This window comes from Garra rufa, chromosome 11 (assembly GCF_049309525.1).
Source record: "Garra rufa chromosome 11, GarRuf1.0, whole genome shotgun sequence".
NCBI classification, from domain to species: Eukaryota; Metazoa; Chordata; class Actinopteri; order Cypriniformes; family Cyprinidae; genus Garra; species Garra rufa.
Window position 1 is genome coordinate 9,366,336 of NC_133371.1, and position 18,564 is coordinate 9,384,899.

An 18,564-nucleotide genomic window follows, 5' to 3' on the forward strand; every position below is an offset into this window, starting at 1 on the left:
TATTTTTTGGGGGAGTGCAGTCTTCCACTCACCAAAAACTAGTGTTGTAGGCTTCTCTCCTCAGAGATGCAGTCTCGGAGCCTCCACTACACAGAGCTAGATGATAAATGAGAATTTTTCATTATTTGCTCTACTGTGAGTATCTGCCTTTTTCTTGAGCGTCGAGTGTAGTCAGGCCTCCCCTCGCCTAGAGCGTTTCACTTGAGGCCTCCACTCTGAAGAGTTTCCCTAGGGAGAGCGTCGTAGGCCTCCTCTCGCTTTAGAGAGTCTTTCTGCTGAAGCCTCCCCTCTCCAGAAGCTCCGCTTTCAGGCTCTGCTATCGCCTAGAGACTGCAGTCTGGTGATCCTCTCGCTATGCTCTAGGGCACCTACTTAAAACCACTTTGGTGGTGTTTGCTCACGCAAGTCCTTGAGCACTCCTTAAAATCCACATGTGTGGTAAATGCGCTTACGCATTTTCCTCAAATCCACGTTAGTGGTAAAGGTCTTCCCCCACTGGCGGGTCCTTTTCTAAAATCCTTCACGGTGTGGGTCACGCAGGTAAACCTCCGTCCCATTGTTTGAGTTGGTTTCGTACAAAACCTTTTAGTTTTTTCAACTCCAATCCAGATAGCACTGCTAGCAGGATTGAGTGTCGACGCCTCTTCAGGCCTCCACTCTCCAGAAGAGCTCCAAAACGAAGGTAATTCTGTCGCACAGGCTAGTCAGCCTCGCGGATGACCTTCAGGATTAGAGTGTAGATAGGTCATGAGACCTCCACTCTCAGAGTTCTTCTTTGCTAAGCACGGAGGTGTGTTAGGCTCCCTCCTTGAAAGCCTCCACTCTCCAGACTCCACTCAGGTAGTACTGTCGCATAGGCTATTCAGCCTCGATGAACACCTGCAGTGTTGAAGTGTATTGTAGTTAGGTCATCAGACCTCCACTATTAGAGTCTCCCTTCATGAGATGTTGTCAGGCTTCTTCTCAGAAGCCTCCACTCTCCAGACTCACTCAGAGTCCTTCGTTGCCTCCAGAGATTCACTAGAAACAGGCGGTCCGACTGCACAGGCTATTCAGCCTCACGGACCACCTCTAGTATTGGGTGTAGATAGGTCACAGACCTCCATCCTTAGAGTCGTCCTCTGCTGGGTGCAGAGTGGTACCAGGCTTCTTCTTACCAAAGCCGCCACTTTGCAGAAACTCCACTCAGGTAGTTCTGCTGCACAGGCTATTCAGCCTCACTGACTACCCTCAGTGTTGAAGTGTAGTTGGGTCACGAGACCCCCACTTTTAGAGATTTCCTTTGCAAGACACAGAGTGCTTTTTTGGCTTCCTTTGAAGCAGTCACTCCTCTGAACTCCTTGTAGGTAGTTCTGCTGCACAGGCTACTCAGCCTCACTGACTACCCCCAGGTTTTGAGTGTAGAGGTGCCACAGCACCTCCATTCTTAGAGTTGCTCTCTGGAAGGCGCAGAGTGTTGCCAGGCTTCCTTTCGGCGAAGCCTCCACTCCTCAGAAAATCTCCACTTAGACAGGCCTGCTGCACAGGCTATTCAGCCTCACAGACCATCGTCAGTGTCAAGTGTAGTTAGGTCATGAGACCTCCACTCTGTAGATTCCCTCTGAGCAGAATCTCCACTCGGGTAGTTCTGGTTGCACAGGCTATTCAGCCTCACTGAATACCCTCAGTGTTGAGTATACATAGGTAGCCGAGCTAGCCGTGTCAGGTCACTGGGCCCCAGCGACTCTCGCTGAAGCAGGGGTGATTTTCCTTCTTGACTCCTCATTCAGTCAGTTTGATCACTTATCCCTCGGCATGGCGGCGTTGGTATAAACGTTCCCATAGTGTCCACCAGGACGCAGCGTAGAGTTCCCTCTGGAAGGGAACGTCTAGGTTACGTATGTAACCCCTGTTCCCTGAGGACAGGGAACGAGACGCTGCGTCTCGGGGCCATGCCTCGGGCCCTGCACATACCTCCGTCAGACAAAAAGATGGTAATGTGCTCTCAGGCACCTGCTTTTATACTAGCAGGCGCCTGTTGATGATGTGATAGGCTGGCGCCGGCCAGTGTCAAGTTCACTGTCGTTATTCTATACCTTGTTTCAGAACCGGTCATGCTGAAGGCAGTTCCCATAGTGTCCACCAGGACGCAGCGTCTCGTTCCCTGTCCTCAGGGAACAGGGGTTACATACGTAACCTAGACGTTTTCTCTAAAAAAAACAAAAAAAAAAAAAACCTTTTGTTCTCTATTTAATATCACTGCTTTCTGAAAGAGACTGAGAAAATTTAATTCCTAATATTTCTTTAATATAGGAGAAAAAGAAACACTGCAAAGAAAGATTTTTGTCTTGTTTCCAGCCAAAATTTCTAAAAATTCTTAAATCAACAAGGAAAGTAAAATTAAGTCAAAATTATTGTCAAAATGAAGTGCGTTTTGCTTAATACAAGCAAAATAATCTGCCAATAGGGTAAGAAAAAAAATCTGTTTTCTGTTTGAAATAAGATTATTTTGCTTACCCCATTGGCAGATTATTTTGCTTGTTCTAAATAACTCTTGTTAACTTGTTTTTTTCTGAAAACAAGAAAACAATTTTTACTCGTCTAGAAAATCCTTCTTGATTTAAGAATTGTTAAGATATTTTGGCTGAAAACAGGACAAAAAAATCGAAGTAAGAAAAGCACTTTTTGCAGTGAACAAGACGAAATGAGCTAAAGAGAGGAAAACTGGGAAAAGCACATGCAGCAATGCAAGAGGAAGCGGACTGCACGTTGCCGCTGGTTTCTCCTCAGCGGTGCACGCTGTGATTTGTGGCTAAAAATATCCACCACATGACTGAGTCGCATTCACAAACACATGCACAGGACGGGAGGGGAGGGGAAAGAAAGAGACAGACGCAGAGAGGGAGTTAAGGGGCACAGGTGCATAAAAGAACAAAAGATGGGGGGAAAAAGGAAAGGGAGTGGAGTTTGGAGGAGCAGCGGAAGAATATAAAAAAGGAGGGCGGCACTGCAGTTGGCCGCGTGCCACGACACGTGACAGCCGACACAGAGAGACGCATGGAGACTTTACAAAATATCAGGCCCGGGTGCACTGAGACACAAAGCATCCCCAGTGCTAGATAAAACACGCAAGAAGCACTTAAACGCGTTCTTACCAGGCGAGTTTGAAGCCTCTCATTGGTGCGATGCTGAGAGCGTGTTTGGTACGGCGTCAGGCGGCTGCGGCAGGCGAGGCTGCATGTTGGTGATGAGCAGCCGCTGAGGAGGGAGAGCGTCCCGCTGTACCGTCCCATTCAGAGAGATGATGGTCTACGTACTCACCTGGACTACCTCTAATACTAACGGGATGTCCGACCATCCAGACGCCCCCATATAAATTGGCTGGACCGGTCAGATTTACCGAGCACTACTGAAAAAAAGAGTGGAAAGAGTTCTGTGCAACGGTGTGATGAAGTTGCAGTGCATGTGCGTGTATAAGCTCACTCATGCGCTCTCTCCCTCTCTCTCTTGTCCCCCGCTGCAGTTAAAAGCTGCAGTCTCTGAGCCGAGAGCGATACTGAGCATGCTCATCGCAGGCTTTCCTCTCCCTCCCTCACTCTGGGTTTCTCAGATTGTTTGGTTAGCTGTGACTGTCCCCTCTGGTCAGGTCAGATGAGGTGGGTTTGTGCGGTTCTGGTCTCAGTGTGGGAGATTATGAGGACCTGTTGCCCTCCCGTTAGCCACATTTAAGTCTCCATCAGTGGCTGGAGATACTAATCTGCTAATGCACAAATGCTACAGCTCTGTTTCATAAGCAAGCTGTAAAAATGATCAGAATTCTAACAGTAAAATACTTTTAAAATACTATGGTAAAAACATGTTAATTGGTGCAACTTACTCCATACGGTAAAAAAACAAAAAAACAAACAGTAACGGTAACTCGACATTTCATGTAATTTTACAGTAAGTTACTGTTAAGTCTATATACAGTGCCTTGCAAAAGTATTCATGCCCCTCTATTTTTTTCACATTTTGTTACATTGCTGCCTTATTTTGAACTGCTTTAAATATTTTTTTACCCACATGAAACTACACTGCATATTAGAGCTGCTTGATTATTGCAAAAATCATAATCATGATTATTTAACATAATTATAAGTTGGTCTGGAACTTTGTATGATTGATTAGTTTAAAGATAGCAATACAATAAAAAAGAAAGAAAAATGAAACCATTTTTTTAGAGGAATTTAATGTAATTAATTGAATGTAAAATAAAAAACTGCATAGTTTTCACTGTAAGAATTAAACGTGCTTATAAGTTGAGTTTTACCGTTTTGAAATCCATTCAGCCGTTCTCCTGTTCTGGCGATATCACTTTTAGCATAGCTTAGCATAGATCATTGAATCCTATGAGACCAATATAGCATCTCGTTCAAAAATGACCAACGAGTTTCGATATTTGTCCTATTTAAAACTTGACTCTTCTGTAGTTATATCGTGTACTAATAATGGATTTCAAAACGGTAAAACTCAAATTATTAACTCGGGGGGAGTTGGAGAATGAGCCTATTTCCAAAAAAAAAAAGTGTTCCTTTAAGAGCTGCATGGATCCAATATACTGTTACACACGCATAACAGTTTACGTTAATTTGACACATAACTGATGAAGGTTTAAACGGATAATCACCAAACGCCACATTTTGACATATATTTGCAATATATATGCATCTTAAGCTAAACATTCATTGTACTTGTCTGTTTTTTGTTCCGTCTCTGAACGCATACACAGAACAGTGCAAATTCTCTTTCGTGCTTTTAAAAACACAACATCAAATAAACATTAATAAATCAAGCACGTCCCATTATATGCAAGTCACGTTATATGATTTTACAGATTTGGATGTGAAATTGGGCTTTTATAGAGGAGCGAAAGCACACAAAGGGGGTGGAGTTAGAAGCAATAATCGTTTTTATCTTGATTATTGTATTTTCATAATCGTTTGAAACCAAAATTGCACATTGCAAATTGCGATTAATTGCACAGCCCTACTCCATACACCATAATGGCAAAGCAAAAACAGGGTTTTAACATCTTTGCAAACTTAAATGATTCCATCGCATAAGTATTCATACCCATATCTGGGACAGTTGAAAATATAGCTTAGGAGCATTCATATTGTTTGTAGATGTTACTACACTTCGAGTGAAGTTAGCCTGTGGCAAATTCCATTGAATGTGTATGATTTGGAAAGGCACACGTCATAATAAAAAGGTCTAACAGCTGAAAATGCATATCAGAGCAAAAACCAAGCCCTGAGGTAAAAGAGACAGGACTCCCCTGCTGAAAAAAAACAAACAGCATATGCTGGTTAGGTATGTTTTGATGCTGGGATGCTGGTTTTAGCTGGTTTATGCTGGTCCTTTGCTGGTTAATGCTGGTCCTTTGCTGGTTTATGCTGGTCATGTTGCTGGTCAAGGACCAGCATAAACCAGCAAAGGACTAGCAAAGGACCATCATAAACCAGCAAAGGACCAGCATAAACCAGCTAAAACCAGCATCCCAGCACCAAAACCTACCTAACCAGCATATGCTGTTTTTTTTTCAGCCAGACATCTGGGGAAGAGTGCAGAAAAAATCTGCTGCATTAAAGGTTCACAGAAGCATGTAGCCTCCATTATCCACAATGGAAGAAGTTTAGAACAACTAGGACTCTTCCTAGAGCTGGCCTCCTGGCCAAACTGAGCAATTGATGGAGAAGTGCTTTGGCTAGAGAGGTGACCAAGAACCTTATGGTCACTCTAGTTGAGCTTCATGATCATATATAGAGATGGGTGAAACTTACAGAAGGACAAACATCTTTGCAACACCCCACTGATCTGAGCTTTATGGTGATGTGGCAAGACTTAATTCTTTCCTCAGTGAAGACACATGAAAACACACTTGGAGTTTGCAAAAAATCACCTAAAGGACCCTCAGACTGTGAGAAACAAGATTTCTGGTCTGATGAGCCTCAATTCCAAGCATCATGTTTGAAGGAAACCAGGCACTGCTCATCACCTGCAGAGGGCCATCCCAAAAGTAAAGTGTACTGGTAGCAGCCTCATGCTGTGGGGCTGGTTTTCATTGGCAGGGACTGAGGGAGTCAGACGAAAAGCTCAATGCACCAAAACAATAAGATAGCATTAATGAAAACCCAGTCCAGAGCATTCAGAACCTCAGACTGGGCAGAAGGTTCACCTTCCAACAGGACAATGACCCTAAGCACACAGCAAGAGTGGCTTATAGACAACTGTGTGAATGTCTTTGAGTGGCCCAGCCAGAGCCTGGGCTTGAACCCAATCAAACATTTTTGGAGAAACCTGAAAATGTCTGCTAGATCCCATCCAAGCTGACAGAGCTTCAGAGGTGAAGAGGTGAGGTAAAGAAAGGCAGATATTTTCCAAATGTTGATGTGCAAATCTTGTTGCATCAAACCCCAAAAAACTTGAGACTGTAAAAATGCTTCAACTAAGTTCTGAGATGAATGCTTATGCAATATACTAATTTTCTTGTAACAAATTTACGAAGCTGTGACAATTCTGTTTTTGCTTTGTCATTATGGTGCATGGAGTGAAGATTGATATGGAAAAAAGTAATAAAAAAAAAGTAAAATAAAACAGTTTAACAAAAGCCAGCAACATAACAAAACGTGAAAAAAATGAAGGTGTATGAATACTTTCGCAAGGCTCTGTAGCTTAAATCCACTCTGCTTTATCTTTCATGGGTGAGAAATCTAAATGCAAGAGCAAAACAGAAGAGACTGGCACAACAGTGCTCTGACCTATCACGCACACGGCAGCTGTTCACGCAGCACATGTCCGCTAGAGATGTGCAAAAATACATGCTTTCAGGATCAACTAGCCGTGGGTTTGTCTGCACAGCCAGCTGACCAATTAATCTGAAGTGAGGGCTGTATAATTAGGCTGTCATGTCCACCTGACACTGATCAGATGCATTTAAAAGAAATATAGAGACCCTAAACACAGCTCCAGCGGCTGGCGGGCAGATAAATCAACGTAGGCTAAATAATATATGAAATTTAACTGCACAAGCTATCCTGGCCAGCGCAAACATCAAGTTGAGCTGGAAACATTGTTTACAGCATAAATCTGAAGCCTGACACTAATTGTCTTGGAATTTATAGAACAAAACCGTTTGACATGGTTACAAAACTGTTGCTTTAATGGCTGCAGCAGCAGTGCTATAAAGAGCACCTGCTCTAAAGAGAGACTTCATCTTTGTAATATGTTTTTGAAATGTGATGTAAATCACAAAATAAGAATCAAATCGTATATAAATACAGTTGAGGTCAAAAGTTTACATCCACCTTGCAGAATCTGCAAAATGTTAATTATTTTACCAAAATAAGAGGGATCATATAAAAAGCATGTTATTTTTTATTTAGTACTGATCTGAATAAGATATTTCACAAGGAAGACATTTACATATAATAGTTGAATTTATAAAAATAACCGTTCAAAAGTTTACATATATTTGATTCGTAATACTGTGTTGTTACCTGAATGATTCACAGCTGTTTTTTTTTTTTTTTTGTGATAATTGTTCATGAGTCCTTTGTTTGTCCTCAACAGTTTAACTGCCTGCTGCTCTTCATAAAAAACCTTCAGAACCCACAAAGTCTTTGGTTTTTCAGCATTGTTGTGTATTTAAACACTTGCCAACAATGACTGTATGATTTTGAGATCCATCTTTTCACACTGAGGACAACTGAGGGACTCACATGCAACCATTACAGAAGGTTTAAACACTCACTGATGCTTCTAAAGGAAACACAATGCATTAAGATCCAGGGGTGAAAACTTGACATTATTTTGTTATCTGGGAAACATTTAAGTATCTTCTGTAGCTTCTGAAGGGCAGTACTAAATTAAAAAAAAAAATTATATTTTGGCAAAATAAGAAAAATGTACATATCTTCATTCTGTTCAAAAGTTTTCACCCCTGGCTCTTAATGCATAATTGCAGATTCTGCAAGGTGAATGTAAACTTTTGACCTCAACTGTAATAATTAACCTTAAAAAAACGCTATAAAATAAATAGAATAATAATATAGATAAAAATATTGATAAGCTCTTTATGAAACCCGATCAGCTTTGTAATTAACTAAAACTAAAATGCTAAAAAATACTTTTCAGTAAATGAAATAAAACTGAATTAAACTAAATCCTGTATACATTTAGGTACAAAACTTAAAAAAAATGTTGAAATGTTGGAAAAAAAAGTTTAAACGTTTAAAATTAATTAAAACTATATTATATATCATACTATAAATATTTAAACAGGCAGCTAAACAAAAATGAATACAAATGTCAAAAATGTAACAGAATTACTCAAAATATATTAAAAAGAAAACAAGAAATATAAAAATAAAATGCAATTCAAATATAAATAAAACAACACTGATTTACGTCAATGACATTCATGTATTTTCATTGTGGTGAGTTTCACAGAAGTGTGTTGACAGATACAGGCTCTGCTGGTTATCGCTGCAGATGCACAGCTTGCCACTTGTGTTTATTACACAGTTCTCAGGATGAGCTTAACACATACTCCACAAGTCGCACTCTTTCCTGGAAAATTCCCACAACTCACACACAAAACCCACACTCACACACACACACTAATGAATACACCTACTGTATAATGGCATTGCATAGTAACAAGAGCCATCTGACAAACAAAAAATGAGAATTCTGGGAAACCGAAGGGATCTGAGGGGAAACACGGCATGATGGAACACTCAAATGTCCACTAACATGAATCAGTTTATGGTTGTCTGGAGTATTGTGGTCTCAAGTAAATAAATGACAAACAAACCATACACACATTAATATACACAGACTTAAAGAGGCATACAATTGTCCAAGTGGTAGATGGCAGTGTATTTATCATGTACATACAGTATCTTAAGTATGATCAGAAACTAATGTAAATATGTGTAGGCTGTAGTCTACTGCAGTAGTGAGTGGAGTGGTGCTGATTGGACAGCTCCTCACAGTATGAGTACAGCAAACATACACACTACAGTAACACAATGCAATGAGACACTGCATTACAGGGTTTTTCAGCAATTTTGTGTATTTGAACCCTTTTTAACAATAACTGTATGATTTTGAGATCCATCTTTTCACACTGAGGACAACTGAGGGACTCATTGCAACTATTACAGAGGGTTCAAATGCTCATTGATGCTTCATAAGAAAACACAATGCATTAAGGTGAAAATTTTTGAATTTGAGCTCCCGAAGGGCAGTAGTAAATGAAAAAAATATGATATTTAGGAAAAATAAGAAAAATGTATTCAATCTGTTCAAAAATATTTTCACCCCCTGGCATTGTTTTTCCTTCTGGAGCATTAGTGAGCATTTGAACCTTCTGTAATAGTTGCATATGAGTCCCTCTGTTGTTGTTGGAAAGGGTTCAAATACACAAAAATGCAATTTGTAGGACCTAAAGGATTATTTCTGAAGAACAGCAGGTTGTTTAACTTCAGGGCAAACAAGGGATGCATAAACAACTATCACAAACAAACAAACAAAAAAAAACACACAATATTAAGAATCAAGCATATGTAAACTTTCAAACTTTTTTTAAATACAATTTAACAATTTATTTTATCTTGTGGACTAAACATCTTTTATGTGAAATATTTTATTCAGGTCAGTACTAAAAAAAAAAAAAAAACATGCATCTTGTATGATCCTTCTAATTTTGGTAAATACTTAATATTTTGCAGATTCTGCAAGGTGTATGTTTAATGTATTACATTGAAAAGAAGCATTTCTCTTGATTCATCTTAGATAAACGTTTGCAATGCAATATGCTGGATCGCATCAGTCCTCCACTTTCACTGAAGCCTCTCATATGAAAGCAATGGCGATGTAAAACATTCAAGACAACAAAAAATAGGGCACTTAAAAAAAAAAAAAAAAAAAAAAAAAAACTTAATTTGTGCAACTTCCATTCCCTCCCTCCCTCTCTCTCTGTCTGTCTGGGTCTCTCATCCCGTCACTCTCTTTTTGGACACACCCAGCCTGAGGAACCATTGTGGATTATTTTTAGAGCTGTATAGGTTGATCAGTTGCAGCCAATGAGAGATGAGTGTTCGCCGTCAGCTGACCGGGTGACTGTCACACCAGTTCAGTGTCAGAGTAAGGATGTGTGGTGGTATGCGGTAATCCCGCCTTCGGTAAAACACACATACAAACTGCTCTATTTCTTTCTCTAGCTCAGTAATCCTTATGGAAAATCCCCGTGTGGACGTGTGTACACAGCTGAGTGGGCTAAAGGTGAATTAGCAACAACAATATTTATTATTCTGCTTAACAGCCAATCGGTGGCAGCACTCATTAACACATTCTGACCACATAAGGCAGAAGACCAGACAGCACATTTGTGAAAGAGTGATGCGAGAGAGATATGCAGGATGAGTGAGTGTCTGTGGCCTTTCGAGCAGCTGTGTGTCTGTGTGGCATTTCAACATCAGTGGGAGCTCCAGCAGCTCAGAGAGCAGAGACGGATTCCAGGATCTCAGTTTACTCAAATGGCACTACAAGCAGAATTCATTACAGCTCTTGCTACAAATTTAGATTACTATTGGTACTGCTCATTCTAAGAGATTTGAGCTTACACTTCATGACTGATGCCTCAAATTGAGCGGTTTTGCTAAGGGGTTCTAATTGGCAGATGATAAAACAGCTGGGGGAAGAAAGCTCTTTTAACTGATCAGTCAGTACAGTGCTGTTTGAAAGTTTTGAATTTTCTGCATAAATGTAAACCAAAACATCATCAGATTTTCATAAGTCCTGAAAGTCGACATAGAGAACCCAATCCAACAAGTAAGAGAAAAATATTTTCTTTGTCATTTATTTATTGAAAAAAAAAAAATTATCCAGTGTTACATATCTGTGCATTGCAAAAGTATGTGAATCTCTTGGATTAGCAGTTAATTTAAAGGTGAAATTAGGGTCCATCTGTGCAGATTTGTTTTCATTCAGTGCAATAACTATCAAATGTCAGTATGTGACCTGTTTTATTCAAAGAACAGGGATCTATCAAAGTCTTATCATGTTTGTGGAAGTGAATCATGTCACGAACAAAGGAGATTACTGAGGACCTCGGAAAAAGAGTTAATATTGCTCATCAGGCATCATCAAAGGTTACAAAGCCATTTCTGAAGAGTTTGGACTCCACAAATCCATGGTCAGACAGATTGTGTACAAATGGAGGAAATCCAAGACCACTGTTACCTTCCTGAAAAGTGGTGAACCAAGAAAGATCACTCCAAAGCAGAACTTGCAATAGTCTGCGAGGTTGCAAAAGTTCCCAGGGTAACTTCTAAGCAACTAAAGGCCTTTCTCACATTGGCTAATGTTAATGTTCATGAGCCCACCACCAGCAGAACACTGAGCAACCAATCGTGAAGAAAATTGCTTGCTAAAGATCATGTGGACAAGCCAGAGGACTGTTGGAGAAAGGTTTAATGGATGGATGAAACCAAAATAAAACGTATTGGTTTAAATGAGAAGCTATTATAATTGGAGAAAAGAACAATCTTAATCCATCTGTGAAACATGGTGGTGGTAGTATCATGCTATCATTGATTGAACAATCCATTCTGATTTATACCAGCAAACTCTTGAGGAAAACATCAGGACATCTCAAGAGAGAGTCTCAAGTGAATGTGGGTCATGCAGCAAGACAACAATCCCAAGCACACAAGTCATTCTACCAAAGAATGTTTAAAGGAGAGCAAAGTTAATGTTTTGGAATGGCCGAGTCAAAGTCCAGATCTTAATCCAATTAAAATGTTGTGGAAGGTCCTAAGCAAGCAGTTCATAGGAGGAAACCCACCAACATCACAGAGTTTAAGGAATGGGCTAAAACTCCTACATGTTATTGTGCAGGACTGATCAGCATTTACAAGAAACTTTACCTTCAGTTTCTGCAGCAAAAGGGGTCACACCAGATATTAAAAGCAAAGATTCACATACTTCGTCACCAAGTCACCAAGGCTTGCCTCAATTGGCCTAATGAGGGCACCACGGCGATCAAAAGTACGAAATTGCTCATAATTCCTCAAGCGTCAGTCGCAGGCTCAAGTGTCTTATGTACTTGGAATCCTTGGCTCGTGGCAGACAAAACCTCAGATTGCCTCAGATTCGATTGTGAGCCCAGCGAAATTTTCGGTATTTTGGATTTTTTGCAAAACCTACTTGAAAGACTCTCGGGAGAGCGAATATAAATAATTATCAAAAAAAACTTTTGACTCACCATCGCAAAGGGATGGCAAAACGTTTGAAAGGGGCATGGCCACTTTTTTTTTAATGCCTATAACTCCTGAATGGAATGAGATATGTTCATCAAACTCAGAACACTTGTATGAGCTCAATCTGAGGTTGCAGGACAAAAACCGTGGAGCTTGGCTACTTGGTGGCTCTAGAAGAGGGAAAAAACATAAAAATGGCTATACCTATGCAACCATTTGTCCTATCAACATGAAAATCGCTGAGCACGGTCTTAGTCCAAAGTGCCACTAGCCTTTATAAGGAAATTTGCACATCTCAAAAAAAAAAAAAAAAAAAAAAACATGGCTGCGATTGGCCAACAAAGTTTGAGCACCTGTTAGACATGGTTAACGGAGGTTGATCGGAACGAAACTCGGTGGGCCTGTTTGACTCTGGCCGCAAAGGTCTGAGAGAAATTTGAAAGAAATTGGCCAGTGGGGGGCAATATTGTGTTTTCAAGGGTGTAAATATTGTACGCTGCGTGGTTTTTCGCACATATGCATGATATTAATGTCATACCATAGAACTCCTCATTCAAGATGATTTTGCTTCTAGAACCACTGCTGTCAATCAAACCATTAGTTAAATGATTGAGAAGATGTAAAAAACTCACTTTTGTGAATTAGTTCTAGGTTTTGGAAAGAAACAATGGAGTACAATGCAGTAAAATTCTCTGAACTCTTGAGGTTAATAACCATCAAAAATGTTTAGAAATTCACCCTTTGGGAAGCTATAACGGGGTCGTTTAGAAAAGGGACCTGTCCGAATTTACCCCAAATCCTATAAAGCCTAAAAGAAAACTCAAAACTTCACAAAACCTAGTGAGCACATGAGTGTTTTAATGGGATTGGACCACAGCTGGCGCTATAACAGTCATAAACGCTACAAAACATATTTCTATGGTAAATTATGTGTATTTGCAAAAAAGGCTTGCTACATCATGTCTTTTTGCATATTTGCTTAAATGTGCTTGGATGCGTCATGGTACTCTCATGAATGCGGGAGGCAGAGACTGATATGGAAGAGAAAAAATTGTCGAATAAGTCATTATTGAACCACTGATGTTACATGGACTATTTTAACAATGTCTTTACTACCTTTCTGTGTTTTGAACATGGTAGCTGCATTGCTGTCTATGCAGGGTCAGAAAGGTCTTGGGTTTAATCAAAAATATCTTAATTTGTGTTCCAAAGATGAACAAAGGTTTGAAACGACATGAGGGTGAGTAATTATTGACAGAATATTAATTTTTGGGTAAGCTATCCTTTTAACACTGGCACATCCCTAAACCAAAGTAACAAAGTACTCTCATTTTCCTTCCCCAGCTTGAGTTGCTATTTGTTTCCAAACATAATGCATTTTAAACCTCAGTGACTGTGCTCGGTCTGTGAATCAGCCCTCCTCCTCCTCTTCCTCGCCTCCTCATGTCAGTGCTCTCCTCCTCTCATCATTGTCTGTCTAACGTGTTGCGTTCATTTACATTCACAAGGTTAAAGTGACTGCTGTATTGAAACATAAACTTGTAAAAGAGGCTGTGCTTCGTCTAACACATGAACAGATGCTCTCATACTCGCACAGACACAGGAGACTGAATCAAATTACAGCCAGTATATAAAAGCTGTATTAAAACTTCATTAGAAACTCTTTCGACAAGACAAAATTGCCAAACTGTGAATTTAACTGACACTCATTTTTGTCTCTCAGCTATAAAAATAAAAATTAACTCCATAAGAAACTTCATTTTGTCAGTTAAAATATATTTATGACATTCAAAGAAATGAGAGACCATATATGAATCTTGTTTTTTGACAGCATGGTGAGTTTCCATAGAGACTAATGGGCCCCGAAAGTACTTGCATCCCCGGCCCCATGACAGCCACTTCAAGGACTCATGCAGAGGCTGATTATATCATGACAACAAGCGGCTGTGTGTGGTGAAAGGCTATTCTGAGCTGATTTTTGTCACTCACTCATCAGTGGTAATGAACACACACACTGGAGGATCTGTGACGTCATGTTTCCTGTGATTATATCATGTGCGACAGGTACATCATGTTCCCGAGTCTGTGTAACACCAGTGTGTGTCTGAAAATGACCAAACTGCACTGAATGGGAGAGGTCAAACATGCAAAAAGTGCCCTCTGGTGGTGCACATGGGTAACAAAAGGAAGAATTACATCAAGTCAAACTATTTGTGTGCTGTTACTGAGGTATAATATATGTTATACCGTGTATATATATAAACATTTGTTCAGATTAATTTTTCATGTTGCCATTAATTTTTTTTTATTATGGAGGGTTAAATACTTTAAATAAAAATTATAGTTATATATATACACACTCTATAAATATATATTTTTATTTAAGGCTGTTATAATACATTTATTATGAAATGCCCTTGTACAAATTGTGTGTAAAATGTTTTTAAATATTTAGTAAATTATATAATTTGGAGTAATTTATCCATCCATAACAATACAATCATTTAGTAAATTTATTTTTATTTAAATTTATTTATTTGTCATATACGTATAAATAAAATTTAATTTTCATGTTTCCATTAAATTCTTTTTTTTTTATTATTATGGATGGTCAAATACAGAAAATTATAGTTATAAATATATTAGTTTAATTACCAATTATCTCATTTTTATTTATTTTGAAACATGAAACATTAATTACCAATTGTCTATTTTATTTATTTATTCATTCATTATAGCATATAAAGAAAAACAATTGTTCAAATTATTTTTTATGTTTCCATTAAATTCTTTTTTTTTTGTTATGGAGGGTCAAATATTCAAAATGATATAATTTAGAAAATATTTAAATAACTTTTTTAAAAAGAAACTGCATTTTTGTATAAATGTATTTTTTATATCATTGTATAATGACTTGCGTTCTTTCTTCTTTTTTTTAAATCAGCCAAAAGATAATGATAAAAATGAATGAATGAATAAATAAATTAATTAGTATATAATTATTATTACTTACATACTTTTACTATTATTATCATTATTATTATTATTATTATATTATATAGTTAGTAATTATTTATGTATGTAATTAACTATATAATTTTGAAAATAATTTAATCCCCTTATTATGAATTGTCCCTATAAATATATAAATAACTAAATGCACAGAACTCCTTAAATATTTAAAGTAACTCTAATATATTTAATACAAATTCAATACAATTTTTAAATTAGAAAATGTTTATTATTGTTGATGAATGACATAAAGGGGGAACACTCTTGGGGTCAAATGCTTAAAAAAAGTTGAAATAACATATTTGAGACTGATAGCAACTTCAGGAGGAAGTGATTTGACACACATTCTATTGAGAAAGCATCTGACTGTTCAGTCCACTTATGTAAGTTTCACTCCTCCCAAACACGCTCACAAGTTTGTGAGCAAAATCTAAATTTCACACAGCAAATAGGAAATTATGGATGAGACACATGGATGAAGCCATCAGGAGAAGAGAGCATTTGACCTAACATTTTACCGCTTGGCATTAGAATCAGCAAAGAACTGAACATCATAGTCACTATCCGGCCTATCTGCACAGTCTCAATATTATATCTCTTTGTTTGACCTGCAAAACGCAGACAGAATTGGTGGGCAACACGCGGGGAGAAGCAGAGCATGTGTCAGGTGTCTTTCAGTGACCTCACTGAGAATGAATCACAGGAACAGAGCTCTTCAGCACCCACATGTACCTTGAGTCACAGACGAGCAGAACATGCTCACATTCATCACTAGTGTTCTCCTCTCAAACGCATACGCGCTCTGACTTATGTCACTGTAATTGGGCTTCGCTGCCATTGCAGAGATTTGCTGCTGCGAGCTGACGGCTGCTCTCAAGAGGCTTCCATCTTTTCCATTCACAATTCACAACAATCCTCTCACACCCGCTAATGCTGCCTGTTATGAGAGGGATTGAGTCGAGCTGCTCTCAAATGCGGCTCAATCCGTGTAAGAGCGACTCCCTCATTCTGTTCTCAGCCTGAGGTGTTTGTGAAAGGGTTGAGAGATGTGCCTGCCTCAGCCAAACTTTATAAATAACATGCTACATGGTGTTATCAAGGGAGAGAGAGTCAGAGAAATCCTGATCCTGAGGTTAAAACAGTTTTTTTTTTGCCTCTGTGCCTTTAAGATGCTGCATGTGAAATAAATAACTGTGCTGATAGGCTGGGTAGGTATAGTTTGAAAAGCAGTTCACAGCAATATGCGGTTGTTTTTTGTTTTTTTGTTTAGTGATAGTTGGTTATGAGTGCCTTGTTCATCCTGAACAGTTAAACTGCCCGCTGTTCTTCAGAAAAATTCATCAGGTCCAACAAATTATTTGGTTTTCCAGCATTTTTGTGTATTTGAACCCTTTCCAACAATGACTGTATGATTTTGAGATCCATCTTTTCACACTGAGTACAACTGAGGGACTCATATGCAACTATTACAGAAGGTTCAAACGCTCACTGATGCTTCAGAAGGAAAAACAATGCATCAAAGAGCTGGGGGTGAAAACTTTTGAACGCAGTGAAGATGTGTACTATTCCTTCTTTTTTTCATTTATTACTGCCCTTCAGAAGCTACAGAAGACAAAATAAGTCAAATTTACCCTGATCTTCTTAATGCATTGTGTTTAATTCTGAAGCATCAGTGAGTGTTTGAACCTTTTGTAATTGTTGTCCTTCAGTTGTCCTCAGTGTGAAAAGATGGATCTTAAAGTCATACAGTCATTGTTGGAAAGAGTTCAAATGCACAAAAATGCTGAAAAAACACAGAATTTGTGGGACCTAAAGGATTTTCTAAAGAACAACGGGCAGTTTAACTGTTCAGCATGAACAAGGGACTCACTATTAATGAGAAAAACAAAAACAAAACAAAAAACATACACACAGAGCTGTGGATCATTTAGGTAAAAACAGTATTAAGAATCAAGTGTATGTAAACTTTTGAACCGGGTAATTTTTGTAAATTCAACTATTATTTTCTCTTGTGGACTATAATGTATATCATATCTTTTATGAGAAATATCTTACTCAGGTCAGTCATTTTGTATAATCTCTTATTTTGGTAAAATAATTAACATTTTGAAGATTCTGCAAGGTGTATGTAAACTTTTGACTTTAACTGTCCTCCTGTCTTCCAAAGAATTTGCAGTTTTTTATCATATGAATAAGTGGTTATTTTACACATCCTTCTACTAAATTAATATTAGCTTCATAATTCACATTTATGCATTAGGCAGACATTTCTATGCAAAGTGACTTACAGTATACTGTGTCCCTGGTGAAAAAAAAACAGCATATGCTGGTTAGGTATGTTTTGATGCTGGTTTATGCTGGTACTTAGCTGGTCGTGTGCTGGTCAAGGACCAGCATAAACCAGTAAAAGGGCCAGCATAAACCAGCAAGGGACCAGCATAAACCAGCAAAAGACCAGCTTAATCCAGCATCAAAACCTACCTGACCAGCATCAAAACCTACCTAATCAGCATATGCTGTATTTTTTTTTAACAGGGTGGCACAAATTTATATGTTATCAGTTCCTGCTTTCCCTGGGAATCCAACCCCCAAACTTGGTGTTAAAGGTACCATGCTCTACTGTTTGAGACTCAGCATCAGCCATAATGAATCTCTTGGCGACCCTAAAATCACTGGTGTCAAATCCACTTACTCAGGATCCAGCTAACCCTCAGTTTTTCCCTCTACTGAGACTGCATTTCATTACCAACAAATTGCGTCTCAGACCGACGTGAGAGGAACTGAACTGTGATAATGTGCAAAAAAGCAGACCGCAGCAAAAGCCATAATGAAAGAGAAACAAGATGATGAACCGCAGTAATGAGAGGGCATGACATGCTTCACCAGAACATGGCTGTAAAAAACATTTAATATGTTCTTCATTATCTAAGATCCACAGTATTGTGCTGCGGCATTTAACCTGAAGAGGGACATTTTTTCAAATACAATACCTTGCGAAAGTATTCATACCCCTTCATTTTTTACGTTTTGTTACATTGCTGCCTTATGTTAAAGTGTTTTACATTACTTTTTTCAACATCAATCTACACTCCATACACCACAATGACAAAGTAAAAACAGAATTGTCACAACTTCGTAAATTTATTAAAAATAAAAAACTGAAATGAGTACATTCCATAAGTATTCATACCCTTAGCTCAGTACTTAGCTGAAGCACCTTTACAGCCTCAAGTCTTTTTAAGTATGATGCGAAAAGCTTTGCACA

The 18,564-nt window shown here is 38.6% G+C and overlaps 1 protein-coding gene across 10 annotated transcripts in view; it reads right to left on the reverse strand.

Moving 5' to 3' along the window:
* gramd1bb (GRAM domain containing 1Bb) overlaps positions 1 to 18,564 on the reverse strand; it is a 116,791-nt gene that overhangs the window by 64,770 nt on the left and 33,457 nt on the right. Inside the window, exon 1 of one of the 10 annotated variants that reach the window (XM_073850052.1) lies at positions 3,135 to 3,490. The exons of the other annotated variants lie outside the window; for them this stretch is intronic. Coding sequence (XP_073706153.1) covers positions 3,135 to 3,157 — 23 coding nt within the window. The 5' untranslated portion in view covers positions 3,158 to 3,490. Of the gene's footprint in view, positions 1 to 3,134; positions 3,491 to 18,564 lie in introns of those variants that run through there. 10 annotated transcript variants of the gene reach the window in all.